Below are 19,685 nucleotides of genomic sequence, written 5' to 3'. Positions count from 1 at the left end.
TCGACTTAGTGTCTGCAGACTTACTGAATAATTTCAGTTTTGAAAATTTTAAATACTTAAACACTCTATCGTTCCTCTCGTCGAATGCCACAATCTTTTCATTTTTTTTAATCAATTTTTTCCAATCTTGTTTTATGGGGAGGGGCTTGGCAAACTGTGTTCCAATAAATACAGTGCCGTGGGGGTAGGGCTAGGGAATTTGTTTTGTATGTATCTCTGCGGTGTTTGCTGATTTTTTCTTTGTTTGGGGAGGGGAGTCCAGGGTATTTTCTTTTTTTCTTTTGTGTATCACCTGTGTAAATTCCATTTGTTCATTTTTATCTTCCGTTTCGATTCCCTTCCTTGTCGCAGTCTTGGGGTCTTTTTCCGCCTTTTCTTTTTCTGTGTTTGAAGCACTTTGAGGAGGGGCTTCGCTGTTTTTCTTTTTTTTATGCAGTTCGAGCGGACGTGACCCTTTTCACCACATTTGAAACACCTAGGTCTGCGCCCCTCCACTGACACTCTCATTGAAATTCCCTCCTCAATAAATACCCTATCGGGTAAGTTTTCTAGCACATTATTTTCTGCTTGAACGAGGAGTTCGAGCGCTTGTCCCTTCCAATTTACCTCCTCTTTCCTTTTCATCTGCAGAATTGAGACTTTCTGCTCTACGTCGTGCAGAACCGCCACTGCTACCCACATTATATCATATCCTCTTGGTATGTCTTCCACATATAGTTTCGCAGTTCTTTTGCCCATATAGGTAGGTAGTAACATGATGTCCTCACTTTTTAAGGTCATCGATGAAATCTCTCTTGCCACATCAGCCGAGTTGAAATGTGCTTCAACGGTAGCGCTGCGAGCACCTCGACCGACGTAGCGAATTTTGCTCCACACCGGGAACAAGCACTTCTCTACTATTTCGTTCTTCACGTCCATTATTTTTTTCTTTGTTACTGTAAACCTTGTACACGACTGTCTTGGCCTTTATTTCCTGTAATATCGCTTGTGGCGGTACCAGTTTTATTTCGTTGCTTTCCTTTTTGACCAAGTTCCGGTATTCGAACAACTGTTTCATTTTGAATGCCACTTCCGTTACGGTTCCGCCCACTGCGGCCGAAAAAGACTGTTTTCTAACCTCGATATCCTTCTGTTCGCCTTTTCCCATCACGGGAAAGTCGCTCCTCGACGCCAAGTCGAACTCCATTTCTCAAATTATGAGAACCAATTTTTCAGAAAAAAGAAAAAAAAATTACCCCGAAGGTAATAACAATGTTTATACACAGAATTTTCAGCCCCGTAGGGCGAAAATTACTGTCACACAACGGACAACTGTTCAATTGACGAGCAAACACAAACAACGACGAACGAAAAACGAACTCACTCAACAAAATAGGCAGCTAACTTCTCAATACGCAGATGAAAGAGGGTTCCCTAGACGAGTCAAAACAGCGGTTTTCGATGAAGGGAGACCGTTTGCAAATCTTTATATATAGTTTTTCCAGTAACTTTTCGTGACTGATTTCGAAAAACTGTCTGCAAGCAATAATAAATCCCTGAACGAGATGTAAACAGTAACTGCACGACAATGTAAGGTATACTAGCCATCTCAATATGGCTAACCACTAAGGGTGGGTGTTACTGTTGCTTGTAGCCCCAGGAGATCATCGTCTCCAGCTGGCTTTAGGCACACTTTCTCTGCCCTTATAGTATACGGTCCCCCTTCATCGAAAACCGGTGATTGCCGTACGCTGAAGACAGGCAAATACATAGAAACTGCAGTCCGTGCGTATCACTTAGGTTGACGAGAGAGGGATGACCTCCCTTTGCAAGTACCATAAGTGCACAGAGGGTGCCTAAAGCCAGCTGGAAACGAGGATCTCCTGGGGCTACAAGCAACAGTAACACCCACCCTTAGTGGTTAAATATTTCAAAGCATTTTGTTTTCCATGTTGATATTTTTTCTGTTCTAAATTTTCAATTAGTGTTTTCGGAAACGTATTAAGAAACCATTGAAAACCTATCCTTAATTTTTCTACTTATGGCTGTTCCTCATGCATTTGCTTTGCTGCAATTGAATCAACAACTTATATCCTCTTGTAAGCCAGTTGTATAAATTCAGGAGATTCCATCTTCTCACGCATGCAAATCCCGTAACGGATTTTGAGATAAGAAAACTGAAACCAAGTGTCTGGAAAGAGTAACATAACTAATCACTCAATCTAATAAGTTTAGGGATTCTTGAGGAAGGTATCTGAAAGAAGATTGGTTGCACAAGAGAAAGGAGCAGACACCAGACTCTCAATAGGTAATATAGCTTTAAGGTGGCGAGGTGGCAGAAACGTTAGCACGCCGGGCAAAATGCGTAGCCGTAGTTCGTCTGCCGTTACGTTCTAAGTTCAAATTACGCCGAGGTCGACTTTGCCTTTCATCCTTTCGGGGTCGATAAATTATGTACCAGTTACGCACTGGGGTCGATGTAATCGACTTAATCCGTTTGTCTGTCCTTGTTTGTCTCCTCTGTGTTTAGCCCCTTTTGGGTAGTAAAGAAATAAATAGGATATATAGCTTTATGTCATACTGAAGAATCTGTCCTTGTCATACAAGTTTCAAATTCATCAAACAATACGACACGTTTATTGAAATCCGACTAGTCTTCATTTGTTTTTCCACCCAAGTCCACTTCTCTAATTTATCGAACAATTTGATTAACTACTCTTGTCACTACATGATTTGTGCATCGATTATATCTGGGTATATAGAAGAACAAAATACATGTACGAGTGGGGTGCTGAAAAGTTCCTGGCTTTACGGGTGTAGCGAAATACCTGGTAGGAAGTACAACCATCTGAGTTCTTTTACAGAGCTTTGAAAATCTGAAGGACCGCTGCAGTAAGTGTATAAATCTGAGAGGGGAATATGTTGAATAAAATCATAACTAACTGATCCGCCTTTATTTTCTTTTATCCAAAGTCATGATTTTTTCTGCAACTCCTTATACATTTCGCATCAAAGTAAGCAAAAAATATATATATTTTCAGTGTATGTTATGCACTCAGCCTCTTCGTAGACAATTACGACACTTTCTTTTCTTTATGGCAATTATTTCTATGATAATTTTCGAGATGCACTAAAGATTAAATTGAAAACATATGCGCTGAGCAAAAATAATGCGCAAGCATTACATTATTATAAATGAACACCTCTATAATACTCCGCTTACTTTGATATTCTGTTTTACTCACAATATATTTAAGTCCGTTCCGACCAAGTATTTTTTATCTTTTACTTGATTTACTCATTGGACAACGGCCATGCCTGGGCGTCGCCTTGAACAATATTTGTGGAATAAATAAGCCCTGGGACTTGTTTTTAAAGCCTGGTACTTATTCTACCAGTGTCTTTTGCCGAACCACTAGGTTACGGAGACGAAAACACATCAACATCGGTACCAAGCGGTAATGGGAGACAGACACAGACTTAAACACACATACACGTATATATAACTCGGGCTTGCTTTCAGTTTCCGTCTATTAAATCCTCTCAGAACGCTTTGGTCGGCATGAGGCTATAATAGAAGAAACTTGCCCACAGTGGCACGTAGCGGGATTGAACCTAGAAGCATGTGATTGGGAAGCAAGTTTCTTATCACACACTCACACCTGTGTAATACAATGTCATTGTTATATATATATATATATATACATATATATATATATAATATATATTATATAATATATATATATATATAATATATATATATATATATATATATATATAATAATAATAAATATTAGGGAATATATCCAAATTTACAGGGAAAAAAATCAGATTTAGGATTAAATCCAATTTTATAGTAAAATATTATAAAATATTATTTGAGACAAAACCACTATTTTGCAAAACAAACAAGGAAAGACATAATCAATACATAAAATTAATAAATAGTCAAAAAAAACCGCCACTACAATCGTTTCTTGTCTTGATCGACAATCTTCAGGTGGACTTCCAATAATTCAGTTACAATTATTGGAAGTCCACCTGAAGATTGTCGATCAAGACAAGAAACGATTGTAGTGGCGGTTTTTTTGACTATTTATTAAATTTTATGTATTGATTATGTCTTTCCTTGTTTGTTTTGCAAAATAGTGGTTTTGTCTCAAATAATATTTTATATATATATATATATATATATATATATATTTCCCTTTACTGTGTAGAATAGAAAACAAATTGTAGAATGAAATAAAAATCAAATATACAAAACGAGAAAACATACAGTAATGAACTATTTATTAAAGACAAATTGGTTTCCATAAAGTCACATGCATTATTCCCTAAATTCATATCGTTTTTGTTTTCTTTATATGTATCACTATAAGTATTTTATTATCATTTTACTATTTATATATGGAATTTACTATTATTTTGTTATTGGTATAGAGCCTTATACAAACGAACGAAACTACTATATTTCAATTCGCTCACTGCTTCTCGGCGTCTTTGGGCCAAATCAGAGAATTTTCGTTTCCGTTTATATTGCCAAGGTATTCCAGTCTCTTAGGCTTGTCAGCTTCAAACACTGGTGTCTCAAAAGAAACTTTATCATTTATATTCCAATCTGCATAACTGTTCAGAAGGCTAATGTCGTCGTCACCAAAATGATGATTGATACAACCGAGGTCAAGTAAGGCATGAAAAACTAGAACTGTATATTTTATACGGAAGCAAGCTTTAAAGCCATGGAGGCTTAAAGTTTCGATATCTATTGTTATTGCGACTGAAGCAATTCCATAATTGAAATAGAATGTTTTTTTAAGAGTTAGACCTGCAAATATGAAAAGAGTAATAACAGAAAAACTATGTAATACGTGTGTGAGTATATACGGGTGTATGTGTGTATATATATATATATATATCTATATATATATATATTATATATATATATATATATATATAATATATATATATATATATATATATATATATATACCTACATAAATATATAATTTCAGCAAAACAATTAAGATTCAAATGAATTCAAATGAATATGGTACTTAACTTAGATGCACCAGAATTCTTTATGGTATTAACTATAAAATTATGTGGGGTGAGTATTGTCCTTTGCTTTAGCTAAACCTACCCCGCTGTCTTTCTTGCTACTATAGAATTTTGTCTGCAACAGTTAGATGCGAACTTAACCGTGGTATGACCAGCATCTTTCCTTATGTCTCTTGGAACTTATATCCACATCTTTATGAGTAGATTTATCTTCTCTGGGATTTTGATAATCAATTTAAAAACTTTCTATTGTTGGAACACATATATAGTCTGCTTGGAATCTTACTTCAAATTCATGGAACTCACTCATATAACTTCATAAGGATATTTACACTCTCTAAGATGTTTGGAAAACCTATATGTGATTTAGCTGATGAATACTTGACGTTATATTTGCTGTAATATTTGCAGCTTTAAGATAAAATGTTTATAGTATGAAACAATTGTACTAAACTACCGATCCATTCTTGTTGCTTTTTCTTGGTACATAAATATATATATATATATATATATATATATATATATATATATATATATATATATATATATATATATATATATATATATATATATATATTATATATACATAATAATTTATATATGTGTGTGTGTACATATATATTCCCTCCGAAAATGCTCTTAAATGTCGTTTTGGTCGTTCTGACTGCACCTTTTAGTGTGTAGGGCTGCCTGTTGAGGGTCGGGTCTTTTGTATCTAAATGTACACTAATTTTACACACGCATATATATATACTATATATCATATAATATATATATATATATATATATATATATATATATATATATATATATATATATATATATACTATCATGAATATGAATATATATATCAATACAAATATATATATATATATGCATGTATGTATGTATGTATGTATGTATGTATACTATCATAAATGTCCTATACACTAATATTCTATGCACTTGTATATATATATAAGGACACACACACACACACATGTATATATATATATATATATATATATATATATTTAAAAGTCTTTTACGTTTCGAGTCAACGTTCCTTTCTGACGAAGAGCGCTGACTCGAAACGTAAAAGACTTTTTCAATTCCCGAGCGTTAAACTAATACATCTGTTTGTTGTTTACACACCCGTCTTCGGCTTTTGTTTTGTTTTTTTGTAAAACCAACTATATATATTTATATATTTATACATATCTATGTATGTATGTATGAGTATATATGTATATGTGTGTGTGTGTGTGTGTGGTGTGTGTGTGTGTGTGTGTGTGTGTGTGTGTGTGTGGTGTGTGTGTGTTTCTGTTTCTGTGTCTGTATGTTTATATTTACATAATAAAACACAATGTGTTTCGTCAAGCAGAATAAAAAAAACAAACGGAGTGGGTGAGAGTGAAAATCAGAAACACTGAAAGTATGCAGGCGAACTGCATTTAATGGTATCGCTCTGAACACGCTGGTATTTTAATAAAAAACAATACTGCAAAGTCTTATCGTAAAATTGTTTTTCCCTTATCAGTTTCGCATGTGCAAATATAAGTATATAAATGAAATTAAATACCAAAACGAATTTAGACTATATTACAATTCACATAAAATATGTATAAATATTATGTGAACTATAATATTTATTTCTATATATTTATATATATATATATATATATGTATGTATGTATGTATGTATGTATGTATACTATCATAAATGTCCTATACACTAATATTCTATATATATATATATATATATATAATTTTAAAAAGACAGCGAATACATAGAATATTCGCATTTTTAAGCATTGTGTTTTCTGGTCTTTTTGCCAACGTGACGTATCAGTCATTTGCTAGTAGCTAAAACGTTACGTAGACAAAATGGTGTTAATATGGCAACACAATGATTGAAAAAGTAAATACTCTATGTGTATTATCTGTTTTCGTTAAACTATTAATTATTTCTCTTATATCGAATTTTCCGAAGTGTAAAGTACTAAGAATGGTTAAACTGAAGACATTAGTACATAAGCACACAAGCGATAACGAGAATTACCAATCGATGGTGCTCGCTCGAATATCATATCGTCGTATCCACAAAAAATGTTTCGAAGAATTTTTTTTGTAAACAGGATCTAAAAAATGCAAACAAGCGTATGCGCGCGCACTCATTCACACACTCACACATGAACACAAATGGTTATGTATACATATGAAAAAGTGTATATAGATTTGTATGCATTTGTTTGAGTCAGTGTATATGCATATGTATGTATGTAGGTATGCATGCATGTATACATGTATATATGTATGTATGTATGCATGTATATATGTATGCATAGATATGTTTCTTTATTAGCCACACAGGGCTGCACACAGACAGAACAAATTACAAGGTAGAGCTTTTCTTTTGGTGGTAAAAAAAGGGGGTTGGTTTTCGATCAAAAGGGATCGTAAAAGGAAAGAAAGAGGACAAAAAAAAGGGGAGGATTTTTAAAAAGGGGGGGGGGAGAAAAGGGGAGAGGAAAGATAGATAGATAGATAGATAGATAGATAGATAGATAGATAGATAGATAGATAGATAGATAGATAGATAGATAGATAGATAGATAGATAGATTATATCACATGTGTTAATAATACAAGATACTCACCGAAAGTTTGCCTCAGCATCACTTTAGAACCGATTCTTAATGTCAACTGCAATTCTTTGTTTAAAAGTTTCATTCGAATACATACTGAAAAAGGAAAATAATTATTCTCTTTATATTTTTTCCTTAATCGAGATTAATATTATTAATATCATTTCACTCCTCAGATTCATAGATTTCAGCTGATGCAGCTAATTTTTTAAGAGCAGACGACAAGCTATTGTCAGTGTTTCTTTTCACAATATTTATCATTCAAGTACAAATCACAAATCAACGCTGTACCCAATAGTGCAGTTTTCTGAACATGTCCTACCCTCTTCTCCTCAATCCACTTTCTCCAACAAATTGCTCAAATTGATAATACTCCCAATGCCTCTCCAACAACTGGGATGAGAGTTAGTCTGTTTACGGCCCGCATTCGTACAATTTCATATTTTAGTGCTTCTACCGACTCAGCTAGTCTACTGACTCAGCTAGTGCTCGAACCAACGAGGCAGAATAAAACGATCTTGGATCTGGTATTGACCAATCACTCTAACTACGTTCACAGTATTTCAGTCGAAAAACTCTCCTCTCAGATCACGACATGGTACTCTGCAATTTTAATTCCCGATATATAAAAACCAAACCAGCCAATCCCACTGCATGGCACTCACTTGGCAACATAAACTTCCACAAAGCGGACTGGGGAGCAATCAGAAAGGATCTGTCTTCCATCGACTGGTCTTTTACTCTCAATTCCTCTCATATTGAGACCGCGTGGCAGCACTTTGAAAACATTGTCACCTATACATGCTCTAAACACGCTCCCACGAAATCTACTAGCACAAACAGAAACCGGCTCCCTAAAAAGAAAAAAACACTCATCAGGCTCATCAAAAGACTCAACAAAAAAATCAACCAATTAAAATATTCCCACACACAATATCCACATTCAACAACAATGAAAAGACTAGAGCTGGAAAAACTTCATCCGCAGACCAACATGAAAACCTCCATTGAAAATCAAAGAGCTGTGGAGGAACAGTGGGTAATCAAAAACATCAAACAGAACCCAAAAGTGTTCTATTATTATGCAAATAAGCATAGAACCACCGTCTCACCCATTGGGCCATTGATTGATGATAACGGCATTCCCCAACGCGATGCTAAAGAAATGGCAGAAATACTGCAGAAACAATACTGCTCTGTCTTTAGTGTTCCCACTGATATTGACGTAAGAGAAACGAACGAAGTTGACTCCCAACATAAAATCTCAGACGTAACCTTCACTGCCACTGACATCGTTGCAGCAATAAATGAGGTCAAATACTACTCTGCCGTAGGCCCTGATAGATTCCCCGCTAGTCTCCTGAAGGAATGTAGACACCAACTTGCAGTCCCTCTGACCAACCTCTGGAGAAATTCGTTAGACGCAGGTTATATACCGAAACAGTTTCTATCCCAGTCGGTCATCCCGGTTTTCAAACAGGGAAACAGATCCCTCGCAGTCAACTATCGCCCAATCTCACTCACCTCCCACATCATTAAAGTGTTTGAAAGAGTGTTAAGATCAAGGATAGCTGAGTTCCTGGAGACCCACAAACTCCTAAATGCAAATCAGCATGGCTTTCGCTGTGGCAGGGACTGTCTAACACAGCTCTTACACCACATTGAAGATGTACTCAAAGCCTTGGGAACAGGTTCGAACTCTGACGTCATATATCTTGACTTCAGTAAAGCGTTCGACAGGGTAGACCATAATATCCTACTCTCAAAATTGGAAAATGTTAGAATCCGTGGAAAAGTTCTACACTGGATTAAGTATTTCCTGGCGAATAGAACACAACATGTTGTAGTTGATGGAGCCCACTCAAGCCCAGCGAAAGTCACCAGCGGTGTTCCCCAGGGGACTGTTTTAGGTCCGCTACTCTTCATAATTTACATAAACGACCTTTCCGTGAGCGGTACATCATTTGTACGACGTGGAGAATATACCGCCAACTTTGCCCAAACGACCTTAACATTAGCTTCAAGGTTCATCCAAGACTGGGACCACGGGCCACACGCCCCCTGCCCAATTCATGATCACAACATGCATGTACAATGCAACATAATTTCTTTTCCTCAACAGGCCCTGCCCTATTTAACATTGTCCCGAGGGAGATCAAAGAGGAAAGGATCCCATCAACTTTAAACGGAGTCTGGATAGATTCCTTCAAAGAATACCAGATAAGCCACCCATAATTGGATACAACTCACCCAACAAGAACTCACTACTTGAAGAAAACTGGATATAACTCACCCAACAAGAACTCACTAATTGAACAAAACTTGACTTAAACAGGATTCGAATAATCCTATCAGGTGGTGCTAATAAGATAGACATGGCCTGGACCAATCTTTGGTCGAAACATATCTAAGTTATCTAAGTTACCGTGCAGCACTTCTTATTAGTATATGATGAAATCTCTCAGTTTATTTTGCTTAGTATGAGGAAACATGTCAGCTGTCCACAACCAGAAGACTAAGGTGACACTTACTTCCAGGTCATGCTTCAAGAACCCTGCGAAAAATTCTTGCAGTTCCAAGCAATGTAAATTTTTGTAGGTATTTTCTACTTACATTTATACCAATATTTTTTAGTCATAGTTGGTTTTTGAGTGCTAATACATCCAAGTGTGGCATTTACTATTAGTATCTCGTCACTTTTCCTCATTGACCACAACACACACACACACACACACACACAAACACACACATACGCACGCACACACACTAACAGACACTAACTCTGTTTTATAGATTAAAATATGTATATGTATATATAACAAGAGAGAGAATGAGAGAGAGAGAGAATGAGAGAAAGTGAGAGAGAATGAGAGACAGACAGACAGAAACAAAGAGAGAGAGACCTATATATATTTTGGATGACTACAGAAATTAACGTGAGCGACATGAGTTTGGAACTGAAAAATTGGCAGATCACTGCACGCTTTGCCATACAGCCCATCCAATTATTGTGCTATCCGTGCATGAAACTTCAAGTAGCTCACAGTATTCATTGCAATCAGGCCATGGTCGGATTTGAACTCAGAACGCAAAGGGATGGATCATATAACAATAGGTATCTGTTGTGATATATTTTCTGTTCCATAAGTTGACCGCTGTGGGTTGGTTATACTTTATCGACCATGAAAGGACGAAATTCAAATTTGATCTTGGTTGGGATTTGAACTCAGAACTCAGAGTTGGGCAACAAATATCACGCGACATTACGTCTGACGCTCTATCAGCTCAGGCAATTTGCCATGAGATTTTAGTCATTGTCTTTTGAGTTTTACATTACCGAACAGTCATACCTTATCGTTCAAACTTACGATCTTTTCCACACACTGAATTTATATATTTCAAATAAATTGAAAGAAGGGCAAATAAACAAACAATACTTACATCGAGGGGGTCTAAACAGCACAACACAGCATTCCCCTATATTCTGATTCCAAGAACATTTCATAACTTTAAGATCTTCCAACTCACGATTTTCAGCAAGTTCAGTGACCAGTATTTCATTCTGAGGTTCGATATCATTATTCTCGAGCATTCGATCAAACTGAATCTTTTCCATCAGTTTCTCTACAAGAGCTCTTTCATAAGTGCTATCACCTGTAAATTTAATACAAAAAAAAGCGAATTAACTATTCAAGTATGGCGATATATCATGCGATGGATGTATGCGTATTGCGATAGTCACATACGTTCATATATGATTGGCCTTTTATTGGGTAGAGATAAAGGCATTTCTCTTATGCAACCTTTCCAACCTGTCGGCTATACGTAGACCGTTGGCTAATTGTTTACCTTCGTTGTTAACACTATTGTAAATTATGTGAGGAAGCTCGTCTATAGTTATGTGTTATGCCAACCTCTAAAGGTTAATCATATCTACTGGTGTCTATACTATTTATATATATATATATATTATATATATATATATATATATATTATATATATATATATATATATGTATGTATGTATGTATGTGTGTGTGTGTGTATGTATTTTGCCATGATAGATCGCTAGCCACTAAACCTTTTTTCTACTTTAACACCCTGTTTCTGTCTGTGTTCCTTTCTGTCGAAGAGCGTAGGCTCGAAATGTAAAAGACTTTCTCACCTCCCGAACGTTAAACGAGTACATATGTTTGTTGTCGTTTGTTTTGTTTTGTTTTTGTAAATTCTCAATATATAGATGTATATATGTATATATATATATATATATATATATTATATATATATATATATATATACATGCAGGAGTGGCTGCGTGGTAAGTAGCTTGCTTACCAACCACATGGTTCCGGGTTCAGTCCCACTACTTGGCATCTAGGCAAGTGTCTTTTACTATAGCCTCGGGCCGACCAAAGCCTGTGAGTGGATTTCGTAGATGGAAACTGAAAGAAACCCGTCGTATATATATGTGTGTGTGTGTGTGTGTTGACAACTGATGCTGATGTGTTTAGGACCCCGTCAATTAGCGGTTCGGCAAGACAGACCGATAGCGTAAGTACTAAGCTTACAAAGAATAAGTCCTGGGGATTTGCTCGACTAAAGGCGGTGCTCCAGCATGGCCTCAGTCAAATGACTAAAACAAGTAAAAAAGTAAAAGAGTAAAGAGTATATATTTACATATATATATATATATATATATATATATCGTTTTTGTATTTAGTTCGCAAGATTCTTTATGTAAATTCGTGTGTTGAAGCGTATTTAATTGTGGATCAATCTCTTTTAGTTCCTTATCATTTAACACACTCATCGGTTCGATTTCTATTCATTTGCTTATTTATCCTTTCTAAAATTTTCGTTACGCCTTGCAAGAAGCAACGAAGATTTTTACAAAAAATATATAAATGAAAGGAAATCGAACCGGTGAGTGTGTCAAATAATAAGGTACTAAAAGAGAATGATCCTCTCCAGACACAATAATATATATGTATGTATGTGTGTGTGTGATTGTGTTTGCATATATATATATATATAATATATATATATATATTATATATATATATATATGTATATATATATATATATATATATATATATATATATATATATATATATATATATATATATATATATATATAAGTTCAGCGAAAATTTAGATTCAAATGAATATGGTACTTAATTTAGATGCTCCAGTATTCTGTATGGTGTTATCCATAAAAATCCGTGTGGTTTTTCATAAAAATAAACATTAATAAAAATAAAATCTTCACTGCAAACTTAAAATTGAATTCTTCTTTTTTCTAAAATTAAACTGTATGAATCCCAAATAGTAGGAATACTAAATAGTATGAATCCTATGTCCGTAAAGAAACTACTCGGTTCACCTTGATTATCTCACTTCCATTCCTTAATATATAATTAGTCTAAGATATATTTACAAAATATATTTAACCAAATAGGAACGAATATACCATACTGGTTTTAGTTTAACACTCATAGATGATTAAAAAACTTCATTGCAAACTTAGAATTAAATTCCTCTTTCTTATAATGTTCTCCAGTACTAAGTAGTATTAATCCTATGTCCTTAGGGAAACTATTTAGTTCATCTTGATTGTTTCACTCCCATTTCTTAATATATAATTAACCTGAGATATTTTTACCTAACTAATTAACTTTTATCCGCAGGTAGTAAATTTTATTTCCAACAGATCCTATATTTTAATTCATTAATATCAACTCACTATCCATGAAATTTGAATAATTTACTCTTCTAAATTACCTCTCTTCATATTATAAAATATCAACTTCTACTAAACCTATGAGTATCTTCCTTTTTGATTTTCTGACTTCCATTTTTATTAGTATGTATTTTGACCCCTAATATGTTCACTTGATTAATAAGGCTTTTCCCCCAGTTAAAATGTACTACGCCTACTCATAATAAGTAATAGTCTTTTTCTCCAAATTGAATAAATTTTAGATTTATATTTTTTTTTCCTTTTTTCTATCGTGTCAAAGTACTTGAAACTTATTGACCAACTGTTGTGATGATGTGCATAGGGTTTGTACGGTCTCTGCATTCTCTATGAATGTTATTGTGACCACTTGACATTGACCTAGTTCTCCTAACGCCGAATCTGTTCATCAAATCGTTGTGACAATGCTGTTTTCTACATAAATTCCTTATATGGAGCTCTGACATCCCCTTTACCCCATTCCTATAATTAGAAAATCTTTATTGTCTCCTTTCATTTGTCCTTCCCTCTCAGAACCTTACAGTAGTCTGGAACAACTGAATCTTAGTCAGTCAGTTGATGGCCTCCACTACCTCAAATGTTCATAAAATTTGAATCCACATCTTTGTCTATATATCTACCTTCTCTATAATGTTGCCACTTGATATGAAATTTTTTTTATTAATGGAAAACCTCTATAATTGGCTGATGAGTGCTCAGCATTTTAAATCTGTTGTAATGCTTACAACATTTAATAAAATGATGTAGTACGAAACGATCGTACCAAATTACCGGAGTCATTCTTGTTGCTTATTTTGATTATATATATACACACATGTTTATGTATGTATACACGTGTATGTATATATAATTGTGTATGTATATGTATACATGCACACACATGTATATGTATGTGTGTGCATATATGTGCATATATATATATATATATATCGTATATGATCTATACTGTACTGGACTAAAGGAGTGCTTACCTTTATTCATCTTCGGCTCCATATTCACCACGGCACATGTCCCCAGACCGAACATCAGGGCTATCAAGGTTAAGTAAAAGACTGTATTCATCTTCATTATGGCGTTGGTCTTAATTTTTTTCTTCTCTGCTCAAAATTCGACACGAGATCGTTCGCTAATGAGAAAGAAATTACGGCAAAATGGAAGTGAATTGACAACAACCCGACGGAATTTTCTGTATTTATAAGATTCACCATGATCAGGATATAAGTTGTTGTTTCTAAGATGAGCCAATTAAAAGAAAGCAATAAGGAAGTGAACGTCAAAACAAACAGTTTATTGTATTCAAGTTTAGGATAGGTTACTAATTAATGATTAGTTTACACCCACCCCACAACACCCCAACTACAACGAAATGAAAGAAGACATCGCAGAATTCTGCAGAAAATTAAGACTTACTGAGGAGCTATACGATAAATACAACGAGGACGAATCGTTAGCCAGAAATAGGAGTAACTACACCCCCTCGAAAGGTAAGAACAAAACACTTGATGATTTCTGTGACCACATATCTAATTACCCATATCAACATATGCACAAACAAAAACACAAACCAAACTTCAGCAAAAAAGAATGGGCTGAGTTGAACAAATTAAAACAAGATAAAACAATAACAATCAAAGAGGCCGATAAAGGGAGTGCTGTTGTCTTAATGGATACGACTTTTTACATAACCTTGGTTCTTTCTATGCTGGAAGACACAACATACTATGAAAAGGCACAAAACTACAGTCAACAAAAAATAATGAGGGAACTAAAATCCATATTTAACCCATACAAAGCAGGGCTCACCGACAAAGAATATGATTATATGACCAATTTCACAAGTAAAACTAGCCAATTCTACGGTATACCTAAGATCCACAAAAGTGAAAAAATAAGCAACGCATGCAAGATAGCCACAGACAAAATAATTAAAGTCCCTAATCCTAATGACCTCAAATTGAGACCCATAATAGCAGGTCCCGCATGCGAAACCCACCGCCTCAGTAACTTTTTAGACACCCTGTTAAAACCACTCCTCAAACATGTCAAAAGCTATATAAGGGACGACTTAGATATGCTCAATCACCTACCGAATACTATAAACCAAAACACCATACTGGTATCCTTCGATGTAGTCAACCTCTACTCCAATATCCCCCACAACCTAGGACTAGAGGCAATCCAATTCTGGCTAGAGAATCACGCCAACGAACTACCACACCGCATCAAAAAAGAATTCGTGATAGAAGGGGTTAAATTCATCCTGGAAAATAACTTCTTCGCCTTCAATGACAACTTCTACCGACAAAAATCGGGGACTGCGATGGGTACACGAATGGCCCCCTCCTTTGACAACCTAGTCATAGGATACCTAGAGATCAGTCTATATCGTAAGGTTCTAGAAAGATATGGCAGCCCTTTCTCCATCTACATAGAAAACAACTGGAAGAGATACCTAGATGACTGTTTCATTCTTTGGCATAAAAATATAGAAAAACTCATAGAATTCCAGGAAATTTTAAACGGGCTGGACGTAAACATCCAATTCACGATGGAATATAGCCAGCAACAACTTCCCTTCCTCGATATCCTCATTAAGAAAGCTAATAATATAATAGAAACAGACATATACTATAAACCTACAGACTCTAAGCAATATCTTCCATTCAATTCATGCCACCCCAGACACACTAGGATGAATATCCCCTTCAATCTAGCAAAAAGGATATGCACTATAGTCTCTAACGCAAACACCAGAGACACACGACTACAAGAACTAAAAGATACCCTTATCACCAGGAACTATCCACCTTCACTTATTGACAAGTGCATTCAACGTGCCCTTCAACTTAACATCAAGGAACTGAGACATCCCAAATCAAAGAAAAACTTACAACCAAAAGCCTTACCATACATCTCCACACACAACCCTCTCAATAACGAAGCCTTCGGCACCATTCTCCACAACATACCCCTCCTAAAAAAGACCACAGAATGAACACAATCCTCCAAACACACACGATCATAAAAAGCAAAAGACAGCCTAGATCCATGAAAAGTCTTCTAACACAAGCCCGAATTCACTCTTCAACACAGAAGCCGACAGTAAAAAAATGTGGAAGACCCAATTGCGGGATATGCGACTATCTAATCGAGGGTTCTGAGTTCTCCTTCAAACAGGGACAACGGTTTACAGTGAAAAGCAACTTCACATGTGCTTCGGAGAACCTAATATACTCACTAACCTGCTCCGGGTGTCAAGAGCAGTACATAGGCCAAACAAAAAATGGTTTGCGTAAACGAATGGCCCTGCACAGATCCCAGATAAAAATTCCCCAAAACAGAAAAATAGCTTTTAGCCAACACATAGATACTTGCGCCAACAAAAAAACACCAAACTTCAGAATTTTCCCCTCTACCAATTTAGGGACGATACAACCTCGAGACAACGAATAAGTAAAGAAAATCTCTTTATTATAAAATACAGGCCACTTCTTAACGGGTCTACGACAAACAATTAATATAGCTCAACTTAAGAATAAAAGAAATATATATACACACACAAATACTACATTCCATAGAATCCATTACTAATCGCCCCAAAACAGCTATATCTTCACCCATTCATATTCTCCCTTCTCTGTTTTTTTTCTTCTTCTCCCTCTTCTTCTCCTTCTTCATCATCATCGTTATCATCATCATCGTCGTCATCGTCATCACCACCATCATCATCGTCATCTTCTCCTTCTCCTTCTTCTTCTTCATCGTCATCATCATCGGCACCGTCATCTTCTTCTTCTTCTTCTACTTCTCCACCTTCTACCCCCACTAATGTCTTAAAGTATAACGCCTACGCAGCGACTGCCGGTCGCCACTGACCAGCCCAGATTTTCCCACTCCCACCACCTCAAGAACTCACAACGACCTCGAATACACAAGTGCAAACAAGGGAGTCAGAGAAAGGCAGAATGCCACATATATCTGAACACTACTATGGAAGTATTCCTTTAAAAAAACCTTTCTTCTAATTTTTCTAAATTTTTCAAAATTTAATTATTTAATCGTTACAGTTGAAAAGGTCTCAAAATGACCGAAACCGGTACTGAAAGATTCACTATAAAATCATCTTAGCATTTTCTATTTTTGACTTGTTTTTTCATATATATCAACTCGTGTGTTCCTTTCCACCCTTATACATATATATATATATATACATATATATGTGTGTGTGTGTATATATATATATATTATATATATATATATATATATATATATATATAAACTTTTACTTGTGTCAGTTGACTGCAGCCATGCTGAAGCATCGTCTATATATATATATATATATAAATGTGTGTAAGACGGGCGTCTTGCAGTTTCCGTCTACCAAATAAACTCATAAGGCTTTGGACGGTCCGAGTCTACAGTAGAAATACCTGCCTAGGGTGCCACGCAGTGGGACTGAACCCGGAACCCTGTCGTCGGTAAGCAAGCTACTTACCACACATGCATGCATTTATGTATATATACATACACAGTTAACTGTATGGGACTGTTAGGTATACAGTATATATATATATATATATATATATATATATATATACCATTGGTCCCACTCCCGAACTATAGGGCCGTTATATTGACGACTGTATCGGTGCCACCTCGCTCTCCCGCAAACATCTAGACTCCTTCCTCTCTTTTGTCAAATCTTTCCATCCTGCCCTTCACTTCTACTGCACCTCTGTCTCCTTTCTTGACATTTCGGTCAGCATTCATCACTCCACTCTTACCACATCCATCCACTACAAACACACAGACTCACACTCATACCTCAACTTCTCTTCCTCCCACCCCAAACACACCAAGCTTTCCATCCCCTATTCCCAATTCCTCCGTCTACGTAGGCTCTGTAGTGATGACCATGACTTTGAGACTCAGTCTCAACTCATGGCTCGCCACTTCATCCTACGTGGATATCCCCTCACCACTGTCCACACCGCCCTTGCCAGAGCAAGTTCTGTAGACCGTGCATCTGCTCTCTCTCCCCCCGAACCCGCCCTGCAGTCTCCCGCCTCCTTTTTCCCCTCACCTACGACCCCACCACCCTACCTCTCCAACGCACCATTCTCCGAGCTTTCCGCCATCTCCAGTCCGACCCGTCCACTTCACACATCTTCCCTAACCGACTCCTCGCCTCCTTCAAACAGGGATTAATCTTCTCTCTTCGCTCGTTTACGCCATTTGGGCTCAACTCTCCTCCCCTCTTCATCTAACCTCCTCCCCTTTCCTCTCTTCCCCTCCCTCCTACTTCCTCCCACACAACTTTCCTCTCTTGTCCCGATTTTTACTTCTCTTCACTCCTACTTCTCTTCACTTCTACTTCTCTTCACCCCTACTCCCTTTCCCTCTTCTCTCTTACTGTCTTTTTCTCTTCTTTCTTTCTCTCTCTTCTCTTACTCTCTTTCTCTCTTCTCTCTTATTTTTTCACCCTCTCTTTCTCTCTTCTCTCTTCATCTCTCTCCTCACATACCCACCTTCCCCTTCTCCCTTCATTATCAACCCTCCCCATAAGCCCACCCACCCCTACACATTCCTACTCCACCATCCCTATCCTTCCCATCTCCCCATCCCATCCCCCAATCCATACTCCATCCTATCCCTCACACCCTCTCCCACATACCCCACCTCTACCCTCACCCTCTGCCTACCCACATATCCCAACTCTACTCCAACCCTCAGCCGAACACACACACCACCCGTGATTTCCCCACTCTCGCCTCCCACCACCTCCCAACAACATCACACCACTATTTCTTTACTACCCACAAGGGGCTAAACACAGAGGGGACAAACAGGGACAGACAAAAGGATTAAGTCGATTATATCGACCCCAGTGCATAACTGGTACTTATTTAATCGACCCCGAAAGGATGAAAGGCAAAGTCGACCTCGGCTGAATTTGAACTCAGAACGTAACGGCAGACGAAATACGGCTACGCATTTCGCCCGGCGTGCTACCGTTTTTGCCAGCTCGCCACCACACCATACAACATTACACATCACATCACGACACACCACCCACACACTAGCACTGACCAATTCCCATCCCCACATTTTCACACCTACACATACATACAGGCACACTACTCTCTTATACACACACGCACCTTTGTGTTGGGTGTCATCTTTACTTTGTTATCTCTCCTACTTCTTCGCTCTCGAGTGTGACCCTTCTGTCCGAAGTCAGTCGCCATGATAGATCGTTAG

At 36.6% G+C, this 19,685-nt stretch overlaps 1 protein-coding gene across 1 annotated transcript; it reads right to left on the bottom strand.

The window, feature by feature from the left end:
* Positions 1 to 4,380: 4,380 nt before the first annotated feature.
* On the bottom strand, positions 4,381 to 14,646 carry LOC115218588. The gene is made up of 4 exons (XM_029788482.2): positions 14,396 to 14,646; positions 11,108 to 11,320; positions 7,679 to 7,762; positions 4,381 to 4,807 (listed from the first exon to the last, which is right to left on the bottom strand). The coding sequence occupies exons 1-4, from the start codon at positions 14,490 to 14,492 to the stop codon at positions 4,464 to 4,466; spliced, it is 738 nt and encodes a 245-aa protein (XP_029644342.1). The 5' UTR covers positions 14,493 to 14,646; the 3' UTR covers positions 4,381 to 4,463.
* Between the last annotated feature and the right edge of the window lie 5,039 nt (positions 14,647 to 19,685).

This window comes from Octopus sinensis, linkage group LG13 (assembly GCF_006345805.1).
Source record: "Octopus sinensis linkage group LG13, ASM634580v1, whole genome shotgun sequence".
Classification (NCBI taxonomy): Eukaryota; Metazoa; Mollusca; class Cephalopoda; order Octopoda; family Octopodidae; genus Octopus; species Octopus sinensis.
This window is presented reverse-complemented; position numbering and strand designations above follow the sequence as displayed.

Coding starts and splice junctions, on each gene's coding strand:
- LOC115218588 (XM_029788482.2), bottom strand. CDS start 14,492: ATGAAGATGAATACAGTCTTTTACTTAACCTTGATAGCCCTGATGTTC. Junction 11,321..14,395: donor GGAGCCGAAGATGAATAAAG/GTAAGCACTCCT, acceptor TTAAATTTACAG/GTGATAGCACTTATGAAAGA. Junction 4,808..7,678: donor GATGCTGAGGCAAACTTTCG/GTGAGTATCTTG, acceptor TCATATTTGCAG/GTCTAACTCTTAAAAAAACA.